Raw genomic sequence first — 24,606 nt, forward strand, 5'->3', positions numbered from 1 at the left:
GCGTGGGGGGTTAGGGGGGGTTGAGAGTAGGGGTTTGGGTAGTTTCCATACATACACCAGTCTCCCTCTTCCTACCGCTTACCCTGTAGAAACGTTCATCTTCAGGTAAGCCCAGGTTTTACATTTCTCCGTTTGGTCTCCTCTAACTGACCTTATTTCTGTCTTTCTTTCTCATTTTCTTTCTGCCTTTATCGTCTTCAGTGTCTATCTGGCAATAAGGACGCTGTTGCAAGGAAAGGAGGAATGTGTGTGTGTGTGTGTGTGTGTGTGTGTGTTTACGACTGGAGCAAATGGCGACTTCGGCTGACGCTTTGAAGGGAACGCATCTCGATGTTTCGTTTTTGATGTTGGCTTGTGGCATCTTGCTGTTTATTGGCCATTCTTGACCTTGCCTGATGTCCTGTTGGCGGCTGAACTGCACCGGTGGTGTGATTAACCAATAATGACCACAATTCCATTTTTTTTCTTTTTTTTCTCCTCTCTTCTCATAATCACCAGTCGACCCCATTGTTTCATACGTAACTAACCCACTCCCCTTCCTCCCCATGCTCTCTCTCTCTCTCTCTCTCTCTCTCTCTCTCTCTCTCTCCCCATGGACGGCACAGTAACAACAGAACAGCGCCTAGCCTCCTTGGGGGAGCAGTTGCTAAGTGTTGGTGGGAAAGGGGGGCGGGTGGAAGATGGGGGGGAAAGGGGGGCGGGTGGAAGATGGGGGGGAAAGGGGGGCGGGTGGAAGATGGGGGGGAAAGGGGGGCGGGTGGAAGATGGGGGGGAAAGGGGAGAGGGAGGGCGCGGGCGAACAAGCCCAGCAAGAAGGGGGGAGCAGAGAGGACCGACGATTCCCACAGACATTTGGAGAGACGGACAGACAAGAGGAGGAGAGGGTGGGGAGGAGAGGGAGGGGATGAGGAGGTTGGAGGTGGTGGAGTCGGGGTGAGTGGCACGCCCTTGATGATGCTCCACTGGAGCCGCTGAAGGAAGTCCTACGTGACCTTACGTGACGCGTTGCTAGCCTTGGTCTTGCGACGGAGAGAGAGAGAGAGAGAGAGAGAGAGAGAGAGAGTGTTACGACGAGAGTGTTTGCGGAAAGTCAAGGTTAGGGCGTAGAGCTCGCCGCGCGTCTTCTTTTTCTTTTCTTTTTCGTCAACAATCGTTTTCTCTCACTGAGACGCTCATTACTTAACTACCACTCCGGGTTTTTCAGCTGGAATTGTTCTCAACGACATATCACGCTTTCTTTTTCAAATATTTCTGTATACCTTTTTTGGCATGCGTGTTTCTTATTTTTCTCTCGGTGGCAAATTAAAAATGCTTTCCATTTTCATTTTACAGGATTTTCGAATGTACATTTTTGTTGAGAAGTATCTTTTATTATATTCCCAGGCTTAAATTTTATATTCTTAAGTCGAGAGGATCTTAGATGCAGAACACTGATGTCCTGGGTTGGCTGGCACGTATAGATAATCAAATACCTTTTTCTTCTTTCTAGGGTGTCGAAGTCGGGTTCTGACACTCAACTCATAGGTTCCACTCCCTCAAGTCTTGCCTGTGAAGTGTATCTGAATCCTCTCTAACTTGCTCAAGTCCCTTAGTTCCTTGTTTGGTGATCATACGATGCAGAAGTACTGAAATTTCCTTCCTTCTATTCTTTTTTTATGTCACTTATTTTGACAGTTCTCATTATCATACCTCTCATTACTTGGCTTGGTAGTGCTATTTCATCAGTGTCCTTCCCGAATTAGGATTTCCAATTCATGTTGATTCCTAGGTCAAGAGAGTGAGAAACAGACATAAACAATGGGACAACCAGATTAACAGGTTGTCAAAACTAGTCTTACAATAAGAAAAACGAATATCAAAATTCTGGAGAAAGAGAATAAAATCTGATATTAATCACCTTCGAAAATCAAATCAGATTAATGTTATCATTTCATACATCACTGTACGTAACACCTGATTCCTCAGTGATCTGGGATTAGAGAAAATGGTCAAGAAATTGCTCATCTTGAACGAACACGAGACATTGTCTTATATGAGCAAGGGTGACAACGCTATGGGTATCTTTGATGACAGCAAGAGAGAGAGATAGACAGTAACGGAAGCATTAAACGGCAATGACTGTTGCCGGACGACATCAACAATAATAGCATCAGAAGAAGCATATTTGGTAGACAGAAGAACAGACAGGTAAACAGAGAAGTAACACACTAAGAAAAAAGAACAGACGAGTAAAGAGAGAGGTAACAGACTGTCTCAGAGAGAGGAACAGACGGGTAAACAGAGAAGTAACATACTGTCTCAGAGGGAAGGACAGACGGGTAAACAGAGAAGTAACAGACTGTCTTAAGAAGAGATAACAAAAGTAGCTAACAACAGACGTCTAGCAGAGCAGGAACAACAGACGTCTAGCAGAGCAGAAACAACAGAAGTCTAGCAGAGCAGGAATAGCATAGACTTCAATGTCACCCTCACTACAACAGCAACATAGCTATTTTTACAAACCTAGATAACAAGACTAGGATTATGCACCATGTTTGTACCACTGTGACGGGACCTTGAATATCTACTGTGACGTCTGTAACACGTAACATTGCGTCACACATCAAGCGCCGATTGTGACCTCCAGAATGTATGAAAAAAGAACAATATCACTTAGAGCCATTAGGTTACGTTATTCATTAAATCACTGGGTTAGATGTTTGGTATATGGAGCTCAATGGCAGCTAAAGTGGATACAAAAAAAAAAAGATTTTAGTACCTAGCAACTCTTGCAGGTCTTATATAAAAGCCTGGGTCGCGACCTCGCTTGCCCTAGTTAACTCTTGGACGCCGAGGGGAGAGAGAGAGACAGACAATCGAACGGAGACTCAACCACTCACTTCCCACCACCAGCACCACAACCACCACAAGCCATCAAGATGGTTGTCAAGTTCCAAGTTTATAAGAAAAGTTCCCCAAACGCTAAGGTAAAGCCAGAACCTCCCCTTGAGACTTAAAAAAACCCAAAAAAAACCAGGTGAAGTCGATCATAAAAAGCAATTATCAGAACTTATTCTAATGTATGTTTGATGAGTATGATAACAATTCGTTAAGTGATTGATTATACTGATGATTATTTTCATTGGAGAGGTTAGTCATCTGGGGGAGTAATCTGGGATTTGCATTATCTTGAACAGGATGTTGGATGGTTTAGTTTATAATTCATGGGGAGCGTCTGAGGTAGTGGACACTGTCAATTCATACGGCTTTTTAAGAGCATATTGACCTATAGCGTGAAATTCTATCATTCTGCGTTTACCGACATGACAAGGGGGGGAAAAAACTCAAGTTATACTGACGTCAAATGATTCGAATTTGGTTGTAGAAGTGACCTGTCGTGATTTACAATACCAAGAAGATCCTCACTGGAGAGAAACAAGAGGATGAAAAAAGGAGAGGAAGAAAATAGAGGGATGAATCATTTTACAGTGTGTCAAAACATTCTGTGTTTCGCCCATGTGAGTATACGGGAAAAGCAAACAACAGAAGGTCTGTTGGCTCACGCCTAGGTCATCTGTGATTAGGTCAACGACAGTGAAATTGTCTTCTCCACACTTATATACTGAAGTTAAGGGAGAACAACTGCTTGTGCAGACTGGTTTCGGCTGTATTGTGTTGCCATGAATAGGAGATCTTCGGCTATTTGGATCACATGATTCCCATACAACCTCAACTTTTCATCATCCATTCTTCTGTGGTCTGTAAAATGTCAGTTTCCATTCTCAGTCGTGTTCCTATTATCAGAACTCAACGACTAACGGATTTGTTCCAGACTTGCGTGTGTTGGGTTAAAAGGATTCCCCCCCAAAAAAAAAACTGCCCTAAATAAAAGGCCAACGACCGTACCAAAATCACCACAAGTAAAAGGCTAATGACTCTACCAAAAATCACTATAAGTAAAAAACCAGCGACCACACCAAAATCACCACAAGTAAAAGGCCAATGAACCTGCCAAAATCACCACACGTAAAAGGCCAATGATCTTACCAAAAATCACCACAAGTGAAAGGCCAAAGACCTTACCAAAAATCACCACACGTAAAAGGCCAATGATCTTACCAAAAATCACCACAAGTGAAAGGCCAAAGACCTTACCAAAAATCACCACACGTAAAAGGCCAATGACCTTACCAAGAATCAACCACAAGTAAAAGGCCAACGACCTTACCAAAATTATAAGTAAAAGGCTTGTGACGATCCCTTAAACAACCATTGCTGTACTTCCTTTTAATTCTCAGCACCATAATGGAGTGTAGAACTCAATGCTCCCATAATGCCTGTGGGATATATTTCAAAATAGTGGTGTATTGTGTAACAAGGTATTATGGTTGTGTTGGATCATCTCATAAAATGGATTGAGTTATTATTACCAAATAGTGTTGGGTAATTAGTTATATGATAATAAATGTCAGATTACATTTTGGAAATGATGAGGGAGGGGGTTTATACCTTGATGACAATAGGGGTCTGGGTTATACCTGATAATTCCATTGGAATACATATGATGGTAGTGATTACATATGTGTTGTGATAGTTCCCAATTATATTAAACATTGGTGCCTGACTATATATGATGCTAAGTGTATTGTGTATACATCACAACAGTACTAGTGCATATGATACAATGAATCTGCTGTATTTGCTACAATGGCACTGATGTATATCATACAATAATACACACACACACACACACACACACACACACACCACACACACACATATATATATATATATATATATATATATATATATATATATATATATATATATATATATATATATATATATATATATATATTCCTATGAGTCCACGGGAAAATGAAACACGATAAGTTCCCAAATGCACTTTCGTGTAATAATCACATCATCAGGGGAAACACAAGAGAGAAATATAAGTCAGTTGATGTACATCAAAAAGACGAAGCTAGGACGCCATTATGTTTCTCTCTCGTGTCTCCCCTGATGATGTGACTATTACACGAAAGTGCACTTGGGAACTTATCGTGTTTCATTTTCCCCGTGGACTCATAGGAATATATATATATATATATCATTGACTGTGATGCCAAAAAAAGTTCGCTGTTTTAATGTTATTTTTCTTCTGGCTTAACAGATAAACCCTTATATCCTCTCTCTCTCTGTCTCTTCTCTCTTTAACAGTTGACCGTTTACCTAACGAAGCGGGACTACATCGATCATGTCACACACGTCGACCCAATCGGTACACTTCGGATCAATCGTAGCTTCTTTGACGTAGCTTGACGTAGTCTGCATATGGCGGTATTTGTTAGGTGTCGTAGTTTGTCTGGCGAAGAATCTAGCTTGCGTTCGGCGTAGTTGTTGTTTCGTAGAGCCTTTGCGTTTGGCGTAGTTTGAACTGGTGAAGTCCACCATGCCTGGCGTAATTCATGCCTGGTGTAGTTTATGACTGACTTAGTTTATGCCTGGCGTAGTTTTTGCCTGGCGTAGTTTAGATTTGGCGCGGTCCATTCTGAGCCACCTTTGATATAAACACTTTATCAGTAAAGATGATTTAGATAAAGTGTCGCTATTCTCTGCAGTTTTATTGGTGTAAAGGCTGGTAGAACACACACACTGGCTAATTACACTTCGGTAGTTAGACGTTAGAAATAGTCTGTTTACAGAACATTTAGATATTTGATAATGCCATGAAGGAGGATAGAACGAAGAATTCCCTTTCATTCCACAAGAACCCATAAGATGTTAATTCAACATTTTTGGAATTAGTGTTAAAATTCATTCCCTGACCCCTGTTGTAAAAGCTTTAAACACAGTTGGTCTTTAAAGTAAAATTAGGGAATAAGTACCCGTAATTTACGTGCCAACAGTGTGGATTATAGTAACATATGCCGGGTAATAATTATCTTTCCCTTTGCACTTTAAGTGAAAAGCCAATATGGCCGCAGTCTCCCTGTGTGTGTTCGAGTCCCTCCACAACGACCAGGATTTAAAGATTTTTAACCCTAGTGTTGATTTTTGTGTATGAATGCCATAGAGGCATATATATATATATATATATATATATATATATATATATATATATATATATATATATATATATATATATATATATATATATATAATATATTTGCTTGCTATATAAAGTATATTTACCAGAGAAGATAGATTTCTGTATTTGCCGCTGAACGCATTAGAATATAGTGAAAAAATTGAAAAATTACTGACATTGACACATATGTACTTACATGATCATCACCAATGGGTGTTTTCCTCCCTGCACGGGTGCGTGGGGGCTGTACAGAGGGCGTGCTGATGCTGGACCCGAACTACGTGCACGAGCGCAAAGTGTACGTACAGCTCGTCCTCAGGTTCAGGTTCGGACGCGAGGAGGACGAGTCTATGGGTTATAACTTCGTCAAGACTTTGTATCTGGACACTACCCAGCTCTACCCACCTCTGCAGGGCGGCGCCACCCCTACCACGGAGATACAGGTGAGAGAGAGAGAGAGAGAGAGAGAGAGAGAGAGAGAGAGAGAGAGAGAGAGAGAGAGAGAGAGAGAGAGAGACCCACCTCCCTCTATAAGACGTGGCAAGAAAGTTTTTCCCAAGATCTTTTTCTTTCTGTTTTCTTTTCTTCACTTTCTCACAGATCAAGATGGGGTACCTTAGTGAGCTGTGCCTGATATATATATATATATATATATATATATATATATATATATATATATATATATATATATATATATATATATATAAAGTAGATCAGTCAGTGAGACATATAAGTGGGAGTGCTGGGAATGTGTGAGAGAACTTTGGTGAGGCGTCTTAAGAATCAGAATGAGAATCACATTGAGAAAAAAGTTACTGAGGATTCTTATATATATATTGGTTGAGTATAGAGGCTGGGTCAGATTTGTCAGAGATAAGAGTTGATTAAGGATCTTGGCGATACTTTCCTCATAGTTGTAGATGAGAAATTATTATCTTTCGGGGGATACTGACGAGAAATTGGATGACATTTCTCAAAGGAACGAAGGTAGCATCCTCACAGATACAGAAGAGACAAACTTCATAAGGTTTCTCAGCCGTACATGGGAGACACTTGCAGACAGACACAAAGTCTTGAGACATTAATGAGACTTTTTTGAGAAACACCTGGAGGGCTTGAGTGAGAAAACTTGGCCTAAGATTTCTCAGAAAGGTATTGAGATTATTTTTTTTTCCTTTTGGTGATATCTTTATCTATCGGGTTAGTGTGAACTTTAATGGGAGTGTTCAAGGCCACTTTGGTCACGCGTTACTAGACCTTTTTTGGCGTTCCTATGACCCCACTTCCTCCCTTCCCCATCACCTCTTTGTTCCCGTGAATTTTGACCTTGTTTTTTCTCTCCTCCGCTAGCGGACCTTAATCAGCAAGCTGGGCAACTTCGCGTTCCCGTTTAAGCTGGATTTCCCTAAGCTGTCGTCTCCCTCATACGTCATGATGCAAGGCTGGGAAGACGAAGGGGCTCTCATAGGCGTTGAGTTCGAAGTTATGAGCTTCGTGGGCGCCAACGAGCAAGACATTCACAAGAGGTTAGTACCACGGAACATACCCCCTACGTAGCTCTGTGATAACCACCATGTATTGTGGAATGTACGGGCTGGCTGGCTGGCTGGCTGGCTGCTTCCTACAGTTTATATGTAGACATCAACCACACGAGGATTAACCGTTAAGATGCCTCCTTTTTTTTTTTTTTTCCAGAATAACTAAACTATAAGACTCACTTCTACCTTTCGTATTTATCTTTTCTTATAACCTTTCTTTTTTCTTACATTCGAGTTGGACTTGATTTTGACACGTTTTGACCGAGCCATGTCGGTCACTACGGAAAGAAAACGTGATTTAAGTAACCTACCAGGAACCTCATGTCTATTTCTCCACCTTCCTCAGGAGCAGTTGCTGCCTCATGGTCCGCAGACTGATGGAGTGTCCAGCTCGTTTCTTTGACCTTCCGGCCCCTAGCGGCTGCAGCACCAAGACCTTCCTGACCTGTTTTGGAGCCGTGACCCTCGAGGCCTCCCTCACCTCCAACGTCTACTTCCCCGAGGAGGACATACCCGTGAAGGTGTCCGTCAAGAACAACACGTCGAGGGATATCAAGAGACTTAAGGTAAGGAGGAGGAAGGAGAATGAGATCGTCCACGCCTTCGTCGTCCCCCTCGCCAGGCGTCTTCCATGTCTTGTTAATCTCCTTCTGGTCAATCATTTCTCCTGATGTCATCGACTCGTAACTCGAAGGTCCGACTTGGAGAAAAGATAGACTCATTTATCTATTCGGATGTTTATTGCGTGTATGTACAGTCTTAGTTAGCGAAAAGTTCTCTATTTTCTTCTTGAGATCTTTGTGTTTAAGGTGAGACTTAGCAAGTAGCGTCATCAGTTTATTTTGATATCATACTCGCGGAATATCAGACTGAAATCAGTCGTTTACAAAGGATGGATCTAGTGTTTACTACTACAGCAGCCTTCCAGTTCGCTCACATCCTTAGCTAAAGTCGCTCGCTGTGTGGAGCGATCATGGGTTGCTACGCTAACGTAATCTTCGCTCTGTCCAGTGGGTTGATATTCTATATCCTTATGCATATAACCTTAGCACCAATTCTATGGGGCTCCACTGCACACTGCGCACCAATCAGAAGCTGGGTAAGTGATAAGTTCTTTGACGAGACTGTACTTCCCTTCGTCAACAAGATGATGATACAGTTTCGCTGAAGTTACGTGTCACTTGAGCAGGAAGAGCCCGGTAGCGCCACTGAGTCAATACGTCAAATGAGATTAATTTCTCCATTGAACACCTTGACACAGAGGAAGCCTCCAACACTCACCATAATTATCATACCCCCAATAGATCATTCAACTGCTCGTAGAAATTTAAGCTTTAAACTTCCATCTCCTCAATTTCTCACTCATTCATCTATCTCTCGCTCCCGCGCACATTTCTAGCCGTAGATTATCTATGAATTAACAGGATTTTAGGATCCGATATGTCTCATCGGCTCAGTCCTAATGAGGATCCGATCTTCCTCGCAGGTGAAGGTGGTGCAGATGAGCGAGGTACCGATATTCAATGACTCCCAGACCCGATACAAGACGCTGCTGAAGATGGACGATGTCGTCAACATGCCCCCCAGCAGCTCCCTCAGCCGAGACTACATGCTTATGCCAGTCGTTCCTTCCAAGACGTGAGTTAGGCGGGGTGGTGTGGCTCGAGTTGGGCGGGGGTGGCGTGGCTCGAGTTGGGCGGGGTGGCGTGGCTCGAGTTAGGTGGGGTGGTGTGGCTCGAGTTACGCGGGGTGGCGTGGCTCGAGTTAGGCGGGGTGGTATGGCTCGAGTTACGCGGGGTGGCGTGGCTCTAGTTGGGCTGGGGTGGCGTGGCTCGAGTTGGGCGGGGTGACTATTTATTCATTCATAATTGCCCCGTGATCCTCTTCTTGAATGAGGGCTCTGGTGTTCATTCTTGACCCCTTTTCCAAGAGGTTCTACAGCTCTAAGACTGCTCCACATCCAGCAGTAGAGAGGTGTTGGACTCCTTTGGAATGAGAAAGTTCTTTGACGAGTGTGTATTCCCGATGACAAAACCTCTCCAAAGATACACAAACTCTCCAAAGGTGGCTGAGTCTGGTAACACCAAAGTCTATCATATGAAGTAATATACAGACTGGCCCATACCACCTTACTGTAAAATCGTGATTGAGGAACCATATCACTTTTACGTTCCTGGAATAGCCTACATAACCAAATGGTGTTGAAATAGTCTGCATAACCAAATGGTGTTGAAATAGTCTATGTAGCCAAAAGGTGTTAAAACAATAGGCATACCCACATGGTGGGTTGTTGTTTAGCGTCAGTTTATCTGTATTTATCTAATACCAGCTCATGCCCTGCTCTCCAAAACACACCTGTATATGGAGAACCTCCTCCTTATATCTCACTCCTTGTACATACTGTCGTATACAACCCTATATACTAACTCCTCCTCATCACTCAAGTACTCCTTCAACCTATCTAACTCCCCACTTCATCCTCATATCTTATAATTCCCTTCTTTCACCTCATCTACCCATTTTATCTATTTTTTTTTCAGGACCACCTCACTCAACCTGTGTCATTCGTATGATCATAAAAGGCATATTCTATCGTAGATAGTATATATTTGAGGTAGAAATTGATCAAACACTGTGAATGTAGGGTCAAACTCTGTGAGTGTAGGATCAAACACTGTGAGTATAGGATCAAACACTGTGACTGTAGGATCAAACACTGTGAGTATAGGATCAAACACTGTGACTGTAGGATCAAACATTGTGACTGTAGGATCAAACACTGTGACTGCAGAGTCTAACACTCTTCTCATGGGTTCGACAGGGCTCGAGGCCAGGTTTTCCTGCAGGGGGAGCTGAGATCGGACTCTCCCCCGACGCTAGCGCCATCCACCATCCTCCACCCGGGAGTCGACAAGCGCGACATCTTCGGCGTCTTCATCAGCTACATCGTCAGGGTGAAGGTCACGTTAGGTGCTCTAACGGGAGACGCCATCCTCGACCTTCCCTTCGTCCTGGCAGTACAGCAAGGGGTAAGGGTCAATATGTACAGTGAAAACGTGTATGTTGTTTACAGCAATCTTAAACACATGAGGAAGGTGTTCGGGATCATAAATATTATCAATCTTTTTTTTTATGTTAGATGAGATGTCACGGGCAACTGAGGCCGTCTTGAATAACAGAAACGTAGCTATTGTTCGCTACATTACGGTAGCAACATGCGCTGACGCCGAACCAAAAGATCACGCAGGTGGCGGCTTCCAGCAACCACGAGAGAGCAGGGAGAAGAAAAAATATATGAATAAAACCTAACCACTTTATTTGGGGTCAAGGTGAAGCCTGGCAAGTGATAGGCTCATGGCACCAGCCGCAAGCCAGGCAGGTCGAGGGAAGCCATTTGAGAAGTGTAACCTACATCACAAGAAGCTTAGCAATGACCTTCCCGAAACTCTTATCCAATCGTCGCTCCGACACGCGAGCGAGAATGACATATTTCCCAGCGCCTTTTTTCTCCCGCATCCCATTAACCCATTCTTGATCTCATACAGAGATTTGTCTCTTTTGTCAACACGCGTGTAAATACGTATTGAAATGTGAGTGCTTGTCAGGGTCACATGGGCGCGCGGGGAACTCTTACTAAAAAAGTATTTGCGATTCTGTGGCTTCTGTCAGAGCGAGAGTATCATATAGCGAGCGAAAATCCCAGCGTTCATAGTGCCTCCAGAATATATATATATATATATATATATATATATATATATATATATATATATATATATATATATATATATATATATATGGCAGTGCGGACCATAAGAAAGCAAGACATCCTCTCGTTTTTCTCCAACGATTCTTCTTTCTAAACGAAGGTAAGCTGTTGCGTGATGAAGGAAATGCCACGGCTAACTCATACAGTGTTACGAAAATCATAATTCATCTGAGAGAAATCACCAGGATTACCTTTCTATTTTATTCTGGCATTGACGTCAGTGCTATAATACTTGACATCTATCCATCTACTGTAGATATAGATGGGTGAAACTAGCAGATCCATAAACATTAGCTAGTTTATATGAGAATGATTTAGTATAGATATTCATCAAGAATCATAGTTTACCTTTAAGTCATCAGTATGAACGAGACATATTGGTTCTCCTTCCAGACGTAAGAAGATGTGTATGAGATCGGCCAAGGTGACACACGAGGACGACCCTGAGTTTGGAGAGGACAGCAGAAGACGAAGCACGACCTTATCACCACACCACAAATGTAGTGAGGTGTATATACATCCCTTCCTGGGGAGTGAGGGAGAGAAAGAGAGATCAACTCCCCATATATCTCCTGCCTGTTGTATCAAGTTATATATATATATATATATATATATATATATATATATATATATATATATATATATATATATATATATATATATACTTTATTCTTGAGGAGTAAGGTAGAGAAGGAGAGATGATCAACTCCCCATATATATATATATCTCCTTATCTCCTGTGTATTGTAAAAGTCGAATTAGGGGGATGCAGTAGAAGGGATGCGAGGGTTGGTTGGGTTGGGTTAAGGAGTGAGGGAGAGAGAGAGAGAGAGAGATGGGAACTCCTCCCCTTCTGTATTATCATCTATTAGTTAGAACTGTTGTTGACGTTGTCTCGATACAGCTGGGAAGTTGGCAGAGACGTATATTACCGAAATAATTCTCCACAATTTTGGTGAAAACTTCGTAGCGAAGCTGATGGTACAAAATCATTTTCAACTCTGAATGATACACTTTAACATAAAGGGCTGAAATGGGTGATAAATTCCTCATGACGCCACCCCTTGACATCATCTTCCACATCACGTACAACTTCGTGAGTTTCTGATCTATTCCACAATCACAGACTCAAATGGCCCCGCTCCTCCCCCCACACGGTAAATCTGTTTGAAATTCTTGGCATCCCTTTACATTACTGATGCAACTCTTTATTTCTTTGTTTTTTGAACCTTCAGTGCAAATCATTAGTCTTTGAGTGAATGGTTCCTCATACGTCATAGAAATCGAGGAATGTTACCTGATCAATTAGGATATTATAGGTACATCATGTTCTTTTCATTATTCTCTTTCACTCAGTTCCCAGTGTGTGTCCCTAACATACGGAAACTGACGGATGAGAGCACAAACACTTGCTGGAACAGACTGGAAGAAGAAGAAACTGAAGCCACACTGGTATTGAAGGAGAGCCATACTCAGAGTACAATATCAAGAATATCTCTGTACTCACAGTGGCTGTGTGGAAACGGAGCTAACAGAGAGATACTGAATCCCAGTCGACGAGACCTTAATCCCAAATGACGAGACCTCAAAGCCAGAGAAATAGGTTCATGTCCATACAACTAAATGTTTCGATTCCACTATGAACCCTATCCGATTCGATCTGGCGATCATGAATCAACAAGATGTATGATCAGCATTAAGATAGACGGAGAGAAGTATATACACCAAGGGATTTGGGGATTCGAATCCCTGGGTAAGGCGTCGAGCCATCTCGGGCATATATAGCCAATGGTCACCTTATGTGTTCTCGCTATGTCACAACCTCAACTCGGTAGAGGTACATATATAAATATATATATATATATATATATATATATATATATATATATATATATATATATATATATGGCCCTGGGGTTATATATATATATATATATATATATATATATATATATATATATATATATATATATATATATATATATATATATATGCCAAGACAGTATCTCATTAAGAGCTTACGAATACTAACAGAAATTCAGTCAAGAATACAATGAGCTTAATATTCCTAACTCTGTTTCCTCTCTGTGTTGAATGAGGAATTCCGGCAAGGTGTTTGGTTCAGCGAAGCTTTTTAGGGTGAATCTGAATTTTTCTTCACCCATAAAAGCCATGGTTCATATATCCATTCTTTGAATAGCATAGAGGTTCTGAATCAGCTATTTCCTATTATGGTATGAAATAAATCGAAGGTGTGTACCGAACTATTGTAACGTGTTTTTCGTAGGATGTGGCTTTCTTTATAACTAGTCATAGTTGGTAAAAAGAAAAGACATATGACGGTAGAATGTGTGTGTGTGTGTGTGTGTGTGTGTGTGTGTGTGTTTTCAGAGATGTTCACTGTTCAGTAGTTCTTAGTTCTATGTCACTAAACGCACCAATGTTATTCACAGTGAAGAAAAATATAAACTATATCCTAAATATGAGTTTTGATCACCTTACACAACAAGTAAAGACACACGATTTCTGTATTATGTGTAGATCTTTATATCCATGTGATAAATAGTATCAAATCTAACGTACATAAGATAAATGGTCATTACTTCTCTTTCTTTTGTTAGAAGGAAGAGGATAAACAGGAATAGAAAGCTGAATAAGAAAGGGAATCTCAGAGAAAGAATAAGAGCGATGGGGGTTGATCCAGCTTGCTTGTATTGGCGCTCATTTGAGCAGTTGTTCTAAGGTCGGGTTATGAAATGACGTGGATGATGTGGTTGCTCCTGTATCTTGCCATCTCTACATGAGGAGTTAAACTTTGTGTATTTTGAAACTCTTTTTTTTTTTTTCTTGCAAAAGATGTTTTGTGCTGCCAAGGATATTCACAATATTTCTACACCTCGGGACTGGACCCCCATCATTCGCGTCCGTTTGAAGCAGATCTTAGTGATATATCGAAAAACCATATGTGAAGTAGATTATCTGGAGTGTATATACTACGCGGAGAGGCATTCTAAAGAAGAAGGTTCGATACATGATGTCACAATATGCAGATACGTGAAGGAGCCACGTGTGATGTCCTGCCTCGCCCACCGTTATGATCCCTCGAGGGTTCGGGAGTAGGAGGTCATGGGAGGGTCACTGACACATCTGAGGGCATGAGGGAGGGAGGAAGGAAGGGAGGGAGGGAGTCAGCTGGGTGGGAGAGAGGGAGGGAGGCTGATCGCTCCACCACCAGTGCCAACGTGTGGATGCCCAGGGCATTGTGGGCTGACCCGTCCGTACCAGGCGGTGTCTGGGGTGGCTCGCGTGTGGATCTACTGGAGGGGGTGTGGTGGTGTGTATGTCCTACTGGAGGGGGTGTGGTGGTGTGTATGTCCTACTGGAGGGGGTGTGGTGGTGTGTATGTCCTACTGGAGGGGACGTAGTGGTGTGTACGCCTTCTGGATGGGATATGCAACACTATAGGAGCACAGATGTGGAGTGGGAAGCTGAGTGAGGACGATTCTATCGTGATGGGAAGGCAGCAACTGATTCATCGGTACATTGAAACACCGTAGGAGTGTTAAGTCTCGCTACGGTGGTAATATGAAAAAAAAGGGCCATCAAATTCGGTAAATGTCTTGTGTTAACAATTCTGATTCCTCTGATATGTTTCAAATCCTTCTGAATTTATCCAAGTCCTTTTCCGTATTATAGGATACTTATTTGACTAGCATTAGTAACATTATTCTTAAAGTGATCTCATATTTCGAAGACCATATTATCTTTAAGAGCATTAGAGTTACTGTCATATTACTGGAACCAGAGGAAATAATCAAAAGCTGTCTTAAGTGTGTATGGCAAACCTACTCCATTCTTTTTCCTGATAGTGAGCCACGAACAGATGAACACTACATGGTGTTAAGCGAAATAGACACCAGAATACTCCAACAATACTGTGAAGTGTATTAGACAAGGACAATCTCCTGTATTGGGGCACAATGGTGAATTTCATCAGAGTATTGAGTTACGTGTACCGTGTGCCGGATCCAGCCATAGATTTCGAAGACTGAACTGGGTTTGTACAGGGTCACAGAACATGGTGTTCGACTTTTGACTGAGGGAAGTTTACATGTGACGTAGAGACAAAACTCGAAGGTGAATTCTAATGAGTTAATGAGTGATGAGGCATAGTACATGAGTTATGTATTGATATAAGATGATCTTCAAAAATTGATCTTGCGAATATAGGTTCAATTCATCTCTTTTGATCTTATAAGAAGTGTGGTTTATAACGATTTCTAGGAATGATCAGTTGTTTAGCGAAACTTGTACTCAATACATATACGATGAAGGAAAATATTGAATTACAGTGGGACGATTCACAGGAGAAGGGGTCACATACTCCTCGTGTTTGTGGTTCAAGACTCCTCATGTTTGGGATCCAACACTCCACGTGTTTGGGATGCAGAACTTCTCGTGTTTGGGATCCAACACTCCACGTGTTGACAACAGGATAGAATTTCATGCAATATTTCCTGGAGCTATCTTTAGCTAACCAGGAGGTTCCTTCATAACGGTTTAACTCTCCATTTAAATCCTGTGTGGTTTATGGTGCTGCCTCAAATAGAAGTATAGAACGTATGTAGATTCAAACAAGCGATACGTATTGCCTAGTTTTGGACAAACGAGCAATCGCTCGCCTAATTTGAGATACAGAAAGCTCAGTGTCTTTCCTCCTCACAGTTGCAGTCTGTCTTGCAAGCAGTGCATGATACCACCTCACTCCAAAAATAGATTCGCCTAGCGTTTTCCTGCAGATGTGATTTTAGTCTGTCATATAAAAGCCTAGCTGGTGACGTATTCCGTGCTACAGCAACACACACCTCCAGCATGTTGGTAAGACGTTGCTAGCTGCTCACAGTGATCAAGGAGAAATTTAGACGTAATTGCAAATTTGTATGTGTGTGAGTGTGTGTGGGAGACATAAAGTACTGGATTATACGAAACGCAGTCATAGTGTTGTTGATGATGATTCCATAATGTTAGACAATTCTTCATTTAGCAACTTTATGGTTGTCTTATTTTCACTATTTCCGACGAGAGGGGAACAAAGGGAATCAGGCAACCCCAACACTCACGGTAGCTAACATTAGCAGCAACAGTAGGTGTTGTTGCCATTGCTTCTAGCAGCAAATGATCGATAACAGACATCCCTGACACAAAGATACTGACATCTATTGCTATAAGTTTCCAACACTGACGATCACTGACGCTAACACCTTATACAATAGCAGGAGCAGCATCAAACAAAAGTAGCCTGTTGAGTGAGTAGCAGTTACCATAGCATTTGATAAATTTCCAGGTGGTACGAACTGGTATTCTCCTCTTCACGGTACTGTGTTCCACAACTGCGACAAATGTTGATGAAACAGCAGCAGTGAAGGCTGTACCGAACGAAAGTTCGACGGCAGAAGTCGAGGATAAAGGTTCGAATGATGATGCGTACAAAGGTAAAGAAATATAACTTAAACTTTAACTTCTATTCCTCTATTCTTTTTTAAACATCATTAAACCTCCAAACCTTAGACTGTCCATGATCATACTTTTTATCCAGCAATATAGTGAATATCATATTCTAAGTATATTTCAACTTTTGGTAACTTTCTTTTTGAGAATAGCTCACCATCTGAACCATAAACCCTTCTCCAATACGCAACCCTACATTAATGAGCCCAAAGAAGATTGCAGAACCCACGATTGTAAATATATTTTATTCTATCTTTCGTTCCAGTGGGAGGAAAGTTCTTCCTGAAGAACTACTCAACTGCGACCTGGACGTTCCTCTCATCCTTCACCTCTACCATCCCCTACACCTGTTTCAACAGTAAGTCATAAAGTTACACCATCGACTTTCTGGGTATAAAGTTGAATTGACTTTCGAAAAGGACTTGGATTTAATGCCATTTTAGCAGAAAGTAACATCTAGATATAAGAAGCTACACTGAGCACAAGGGCTCAAGATACAGTCAGGTGTTTCCCCTGGTATCATTAAGCCATGAAACTTACGAGAAATGGACCATATCATTCATTTTGAACGACCAACAGGTAACTGTTACGCCCAGCATAAAGGTGTACACTTACCCGACTCATACAATATTCATCAGTTGCTTCATATAGGTAAATCATTAATAGTAACACGATTAAGCAGATATTATTTTCTATCTACATGTACATTTTTGTGTATTAATCGATAAATTAATCAGTGGTCATGACGTTGTGATGGAGGCTCGGATGTTCGTGATCGGTGATTATAACGTCGCGATTAATGGTCTTATCGTTGTGATCATTGGCCATAACTTCGTGATTATTGGGTCGTATCGCCGCGATTAATGGTTGTATCGTCGCGATTAATGGTTGTATCGCCGCGATTAATGGTTGTATCGTCGCGATTAATGGTTGTATCGTCGCGATTAATGGTTATATCGTCGCGATTAATGGTTGTATCGTTATGATTCATGGTCGTTCCATCGTGATTAATGGACGTACCGTCGTGATCAAGGGATTAAAGCCGGGAAAAAACAAAGACCATTGCTTAACCTAACGTGTCATATATGTATAGAATATCACATACCTAAAGGATATCACATTATCTAAATGTCACATATCTAGAATATGTCACATATCTAGAATATGTCACATATCTAAAGAATAGGAAGGGATCGTATATTCTTGATTTTCTTACATCGATCGCTTTTAGCACCCCTTGACATTCCTGTTAACCTGTGGGGAAACCCATGGCTCCTGCGTCTCCTTTCAGCCGGCGCCGCTGCTCCTCCAGCCTGTATGGGAAGGAGGCTCCGACGCTCGAAGAAGCTGAGCTTGAACTTGGACGCTATCGACCTGGACGGCACGCCCATTAGTAGCAGTCAGGACGAATCCTTCAAGGACACGGGGGAGGATAGCGACTTGGGCAAGAGGTTCTTCACTCTCTGGAGGACTTCCAGCACCACGTTCACCATCACTACCTTCTCCACCAACCGCTCCGTCACTGTCTCCGCCTCCGTCGCTTGCACTTTCCCAGGAGCCATAATAAACATCTGCTAACGGGACACTCTCGACCTCTGGAAGGATTAAGATCAATCATCGGCCCAGCTGTTCATCCATTTTCGTATTGTGGAATCCAGACTACATTCTTCTGAAGTACTTTTGACTTAAGATCCCGTAGAGAGTAAGGATTTTGATTCCTTGCTTGCGATCCTTCGGCAAGTTAAGACAATTCTTTTCCTCTTGGTATAACTCGTAATGTTAGTTCATAACGTGGCTTATTATTTCTAACCACTTCGGCAGTGAACAACCACTGTCTCGGCACTGTGAGCAGTGACGCTGAGCATCAACTTTTGGCGACGTTGCTTTCTCAGAGAATATCTCCAGTACTGACGAGTGGCAGAGCTTGCGAACTACAGCGACTGGCAACACTGAACCACGACGTCACCCACTGTGGCTAGGCTATGGCCCTGTTACCACTGGACACGCGTTGATACGTTATACATGATGAACTGACTAGCAAGAAATGTCTGCTCATACCAAACCTTTTTCTATCAGTCGTTAATTCATTTTTTCCCCCCATATGAGATTAGATACAATCATGGATGAACAGTGGGGCAGATCTTTGGACAAGACGCCTTTTAATTTATAATTTACATAATTGACCCCTGTAAATATATTCATTACTTTAGTATAATCGTTGTATCTTTATGTTGATCCCCATCTCAACCGGTATGAAGAGACTGGCACCAGACCTTACCTCCACCAACATTGCTCCTCACCTCACGAACATTGCTCCTCGCCTTCACCAACATTGCTCCTCACCTTCACTAACACTGCTCCTCACCTCCAACAACACTCCTCACCTCTACCAACACTGCTCCTCACTTCCAACAACACTCCCCACCTCTACCAACACTGCTCCTCACCTCCACCAACACTGCTCCTAATCTTCATCAACACTTCTTATCACCTCTACCAACACTGCTCCTCACTTTCACCAACACTGCTTATCACCTCCACCAACATTGCTCCTCACCTCCGCCAACACTGTTCCTGGATCTGAGTCCTTATCTTCTCTTAACCCTTAGATTCAACCTCCACCCTGCTGAACCCCATCTGTCAACTTCCTCACCTGATCTTATTGTCTCTCAAACCCAAGTATCCAAATTTGCCTCTTCTCCTCACTCTCAGACCTCTCAACTATAAGCTTGACCTAGCGTGTTCCCTTCAAAGAATGGGGTGTTAGTTTTTACTGTAGTGTAAAAAAGAAGAAGAAAAAAAATGTCATTCACCTCGTGGATCTTGAACCCTCTATAGCCATCTGGCTCGAAATCTTGCTCTTATGCTTCGTGCCTCCCCCCCCCCCCCCCCCCCCCTCCAAGTTCCTCAAATCAAATACAACTTTTCGACTGTCATAGACCTAACCTTTCATGAGGTATTGTTGTCCTCACGTCCACTCGCACAAATCTATTATGGAGGTGATTTCAGTCTACCTTATAATGACTGACTCTGTCCTTCTTTCCAGGTGGAAGTCAGCTCCCTACCCTACAACCTCCCTCCCTTCTTCACCCCCCCGACCCCCTCTTCTCTAACGATCTGGAACGAGTAAACACCAAACACGAGTTCACGATTGTTACGTTCACTCTCCTCCAATACAATTGACTTCCATTTCTTTCTATTCATTTCCGAACGCCACCACTATATATATATATATATATATATATATATATATATATATATATATATATATATAGCACATTATTTGGGATTGTAGAACTACGAATCTTATATCCTCCGTTACTAGCTGGTCTCGTCCATTTCCTATCTTCCTCTCGAAACGACAACTTTAGCATTTTGTGGAGGCTTGATGGTCCTTCTTTGTGAAGACTTCATACCAGTTTTCCGTAAGACAAGCATCGACTTATGAGCAGGTGGAGGTCGCCCTCATCTTGTGGTAAACGTATCAGTCTGGTATGGATATCTTCTATTAGGTATTTAACCAGTGAATCATATATATATATATATATATATATATATATATATATATATATAACAGGCTATGAAACTCATTCCCTCTCCCGACTTTTCATTTTGCTTTCGTTGCTGCGTGGAATCACAATTAAGTTGCTGTTCACAGAGTCAAGCAAACTCTCATAAAAAAAGTATAACGTAATTTCCTCTTCAACTGATGTATAGTTCTGGTTCTTAACCATGATAAGATATCGAATTCTGAGTAATGACTGGGTTCTCTTTAGGGCTATTAGAACATGCAGTGATGGATGGTTCGACTCCCACACACCCGTGTATGTCTGTTTGGATGTATGGAATGTTTGTGAGTATGTCTCTGAGCACATGCCATCCGAACACACACACTGAGGATGAAGGTAACGAACAAAAGAAACTCCCGTTGTCTAAGGTCAAATATATTAATAGGGGTCAATTATGTATATACATTATAAAGAAGAATCCTTTCCAAATATCCACTGTCCAATACACCCACTCACCCCTGGTCAGATTTAAACAGATATCAATCAACTTTAGGAGGGTTCGTATGAGCGTTACACTAATATTTTGCCTTGTGTTCATCTTTTGAATTGACTTGGCCTTTGACCTGTCCTTTACGGGTCATGCCAAATGTCATGCAGTCATATACGGAAGAGTTGAACTTTCGCCTTAAGGGGTTAATAGGGTATAGCTCGTATCAGAAGTGATGGTTTTACGTGTCAGCGAAGTTATTATTGGCTACACTGTGGAACCATCTGTGATGATGACTGCAGTAGAAGCTAACAGAACAGGTGGGTAGACGAGCAATCATTATTGACATTCTACCGAAGCAACATTCTAGACAACAACTGTCCCCAAACAACTTGCTAACTACCGTTTTAGGCAATATGACCTACCGACCACTTCGGCGGGCCAGACCTGACCACTCAGTGAACTATGCCAGTGTTTTTGAGACGTACATCAACACGGGATCTTCACACAAGAGTTCACTGAATTGATGATAATCGCGTGAAAGTAGCTTGACCAGGGATGAGGTGGGAAAGGAACATGATCATCTGAGCACTAAGACACGCCTCCTACCCACAGAGTTGCAAGGCTATCCCCTGATAGGTACAGTAAATGGAGACGGAGACAGTGACGGAGCGGTTGGTGGAGAAGGTGGTGATGGTGACAGTGGTGCTCGAGGTCTTCCATAGCGTGAATAAGAACTTGTCCTGGAGGGAGGAGTCGTCGTCGTCCCTCTCGGAGGCGGAGTGTTCGTCTGCGCCGCTGCTTGAGAGGTCGTCCACGCCCTGGGCATCGTCTATACTCAGCTGGAGTTTCTTAGAACGACGTCGTCTTCGGCCACTGCAGGCAGTTGCGCCACCGGCTGAGGTAAGGAGGAGAATAAGTATACACACATGGAGATGTAAGATGGATCATAGTATACGTCACGACCAACTGGCCAGTAGGTTGTGTATACTTGACAACCTCTCACAGCGCATGACAGACTGGAGCCTCCCCAATTTCGTTCTCGTTGCTACTTTCCTTCTTGTATCGCCTCATGCAGAGAAACCATTTCCTCACTTCCTTATACAAGTAATCAAAAGAGTAGACTTTAAAAAAGTGAGATCTAACACACACACACACACACACACACACACACACACACACACACACACACACACACAAACAAACAAACACACATTCAGCGAGTGGTTTTCCCAGAAGTGCAATTCTCTGGCGATACACGGGAATAAAATCGTGTTTAGTATAGGGTGGTTTATTCGTGATCAACATCTGATTGGTCAGTAGGAAACTATCATGATAGATATATTGGCCTGTACACCCTCAAGCTCATGGGGAGAATAATGCTTTGCTTGAGCCTGGACGGCCGAAAGTTTCATATAAAAAAATCAACGGAATTTCACTCGAACGTAAATCTCGGATGAGAATCCTCTTCTTCCGTGAGGATCTGGTGTTATGTACTTACTGGTGTAGCAGGTGTAGGGGACGGTGGAGGTGAGGGATGAGAGGAAGGTCCAGGTGGTCGTCGAGTAGGACCTTACGAAGAACTTGGCGTTCTCATCTGAGGGGGAGAGAGAGAGAGAGAGAGAGAGAGAGAGAGAGAGAGAGAGAGAGAGAGAGAGAGAATCATTATATATCGTCACAAGTTGAGGAGATTTTGATATAAGACATGAGATATGTTCATGACTTTCATCCAGATGAGAGACATACAGCTTATCATCCCTCTTAAGCGGGCGTAGTTCACATCTCTGTGATGCACACACACAAACACACACACAAGGGTGGACAAATACCTTTTTCCTCTTGCGTGTCGGCCACAGCGGAAGCACATACGAGCGACAGGACCAGGACGCTCACCAATGCCTTCTGTAAGTGAAAGATAAACCAGATGTCTGACGGATGATCGCTCACTTCCCTCCCTTCGAAGACACCATTGGCTCCCAAATCAGATATGTGGCAGCGGTAAACGATATTTTTGGAAGATATGATACGATGTATAGTGAGTAGAGACATCTTATATAAAGGAGCTGAATTTATCATCAAAGGCCACTGGCAAAGGGATGTATGACGCATGACCACCTGCGTCTCGATGGATTTCAGACATGGCCCAAGTACTCGACAGCAGAAGCAGCAGAGAGAGAGAGAGAGATGAAAAAGCAATGACTCATTACCCGTGACTCGTATGGGTAACGTGACAACATTAAGATACGAGTCTTGTAATACACTCATCAGGTCTTACCATTTTGCGCGGGCGAGTTTACCACTCTCTCTCTCCTGTAGAGTTTGTCCTTGGCTTATATACTGTTGCTGTGCAGTGTGAGCAGAGGAAGATCAGCTCTGTGTGTTGACGAACCATTCGTTTCCAGGAAGATTTTGGGGAACCTTTTAATTTCAAGATAGGCCCCTCTAGTATTTCAATACGACTACTCCATAAAAGAATATATATATACATCTCAACATTTATAGCTAAGGGCTGATTTAGATATCTGTATATACATCATATTTTGTAGCTAAGCGAAGGGTTTTGATCACATAATCATGTTAGGGTTCAAGAAAAAAACGGCAACTAAAACCAGGAAAATATATGGGAGCGAGCCATGAGGAAAGGTTGTGAGGATATAGATGAGTACGAAATGACGGGAAGCTTTGCCACTCACGAAGCACAGTTAGGGTAAGTATGTAGCGCTTGCATTGCCATGGACAGCAACCCCACCTTACACACGTATGGGGAGAACGTGCGAGGAGGTTAACATAGAGATGGGTTAACCCAAATTGAAGATGGAAATGAGGGAATGAAAAAGACTTTTTGAGTGGTGAGGTTCTAGGCATGCAGTAGGGTGAGAGGTGTGCACGGGATCGAGTGAATTGCATTGATGTGGTATACAGGGGCCGACGTGCAGTCAGTGGACAGAACCAGGGTATGTGAAGCGGCCAGGAGAAACTATGGAAAGGTCTGTGGGGCTTGATTGTGGATAGGGACGTGTGATTTCGGTGAATTACACATGACAGCTAGAGACTGAGTGTGAGCGATGCATCCTTCTGTTCTTAGCCAACCTCTCCAAAACGGGTAACGGTGGACAGGTATGAGGGTATAGAAATTACATATATATAATCTTTTGTTTCTTTCATAGTTGATCTCCATTCCCTGCTTTAGCAAGGTAGTGCCAGGAACAGAAGGAAAGGCCGCATTCGTTCACATTCATTCTCTAGCTATCGTGTTTAAGGCGTCGAAACCACAGCTCCCTATCCACAACCAGGCTCCACAGTGATATCCAAGGTTTACTTCGGCAGCTTCATTTGCCCTGGTTCAGTCCACTGACAGCACGTCGACCCCTGTATACTTTATCATTCCGGTTCACTCTATCTCGTGCACACGTTTCACCTTCCTGCATGTTCAGGCATCGATCATTCAAGATCTGTTTCACTCCATCCCTCCATCTCCAATTTGGTCCCCCCCCCCCATCTATTTCTGACACATATCCTATTTGTCAACCTTTCCTCACTCATTCGCTCCGTAAGTCCAAACCATTTCAACACACCATCTTCTGCTTTTTCAAACGGATTCTTTTTATTACCACACATCTCTGTTAACCTTTCATTACCTACTTGATCAAACCACCTCACACAACACAGTCCTCATACACTTCATTTTTAACACATCCATCCTCCTCAGTACAAAATAATCTATAGCC

General features: G+C 42.5%; 3 protein-coding genes across 5 annotated transcripts; 2 read left to right on the forward strand and 1 right to left on the reverse strand.

Moving 5' to 3' along the window:
- Positions 1-22: 22 nt before the first annotated feature.
- Positions 23-13,275, forward strand: LOC139759505 (arrestin homolog). 3 transcript variants are annotated; one of them, XM_071681698.1, is made up of 8 exons: positions 2,828-2,966; positions 5,200-5,260; positions 6,323-6,513; positions 7,421-7,596; positions 7,955-8,174; positions 9,095-9,246; positions 10,430-10,637; positions 11,768-13,275. In XM_071681698.1, exons 1-8 carry the CDS (start codon positions 2,919-2,921, stop codon positions 11,771-11,773), a joined length of 1,062 nt encoding a protein of 353 aa, XP_071537799.1. In that variant the 5' UTR covers positions 2,828-2,918; the 3' UTR covers positions 11,774-13,275. The 3 variants fall into 3 exon arrangements, with proteins under 3 accessions (XP_071537801.1, XP_071537800.1, XP_071537799.1); XM_071681700.1 differs by lacking the exons at positions 2,828-2,966; positions 5,200-5,260 and adding an exon at positions 23-105; XM_071681699.1 differs by lacking the exon at positions 5,200-5,260 and having other exon boundaries at positions 2,821-2,966.
- LOC139759665 (uncharacterized) lies at positions 12,408-19,061 on the forward strand. The gene is made up of 5 exons (XM_071682070.1): positions 12,408-12,470; positions 12,731-12,826; positions 16,719-16,866; positions 17,148-17,240; positions 18,174-19,061. The coding sequence occupies exons 1-5, from the start codon at positions 12,408-12,410 to the stop codon at positions 18,458-18,460; spliced, it is 687 nt and encodes a 228-aa protein (XP_071538171.1). The 3' UTR covers positions 18,461-19,061.
- A 1,749-nt stretch (positions 19,062-20,810) lies between these two features.
- Positions 20,811-23,224, reverse strand: LOC139759685 (uncharacterized). The gene is made up of 4 exons (XM_071682084.1): positions 23,154-23,224; positions 22,708-22,780; positions 22,380-22,475; positions 20,811-21,776 (listed from the first exon to the last, which is right to left on the reverse strand). Exons 1-4 carry the CDS (start codon positions 23,154-23,156, stop codon positions 21,484-21,486), a joined length of 465 nt encoding a protein of 154 aa, XP_071538185.1. The 5' UTR covers positions 23,157-23,224; the 3' UTR covers positions 20,811-21,483.
- Positions 23,225-24,606: the final 1,382 nt, after the last annotated feature.

Source organism: Panulirus ornatus, chromosome 33 (genome assembly GCF_036320965.1).
Source record: "Panulirus ornatus isolate Po-2019 chromosome 33, ASM3632096v1, whole genome shotgun sequence".
Lineage (NCBI taxonomy): Eukaryota > Metazoa > Arthropoda > Malacostraca > Decapoda > Palinuridae > Panulirus > Panulirus ornatus.

What these genes read in the sequence shown, in the direction of transcription:
- LOC139759505 (XM_071681698.1), top strand. Translation starts at nt 2,919, where the DNA reads ATGGTTGTCAAGTTCCAAGTTTATAAGAAAAGTTCCCCAAACGCTAAG. An exon ending in AAAGTTCCCCAAACGCTAAG is followed by an intron (nt 2,967 to 5,199) that starts GTAAAGCCAGAA and finishes TCTCTTTAACAG; the next exon opens with TTGACCGTTTACCTAACGAA. An exon ending in CACACACGTCGACCCAATCG is followed by an intron (nt 5,261 to 6,322) that starts GTACACTTCGGA and finishes GGGGCTGTACAG; the next exon opens with AGGGCGTGCTGATGCTGGAC.
- LOC139759665 (XM_071682070.1), top strand. Translation starts at nt 12,408, where the DNA reads ATGGGTGATAAATTCCTCATGACGCCACCCCTTGACATCATCTTCCAC. An exon ending in GAATGATGATGCGTACAAAG is followed by an intron (nt 16,867 to 17,147) that starts GTAAAGAAATAT and finishes CTTTCGTTCCAG; the next exon opens with TGGGAGGAAAGTTCTTCCTG. An exon ending in CCCCTACACCTGTTTCAACA is followed by an intron (nt 17,241 to 18,173) that starts GTAAGTCATAAA and finishes GTCTCCTTTCAG; the next exon opens with CCGGCGCCGCTGCTCCTCCA.
- LOC139759685 (XM_071682084.1), bottom strand. An exon ending in CGACACGCAAGAGGAAAAAG is followed by an intron (nt 22,476 to 22,707) that starts GTATTTGTCCAC and finishes TCTCCCCCTCAG; the next exon opens with ATGAGAACGCCAAGTTCTTC. An exon ending in CCCCTACACCTGCTACACCA is followed by an intron (nt 21,777 to 22,379) that starts GTAAGTACATAA and finishes TCCTTACCTCAG; the next exon opens with CCGGTGGCGCAACTGCCTGC.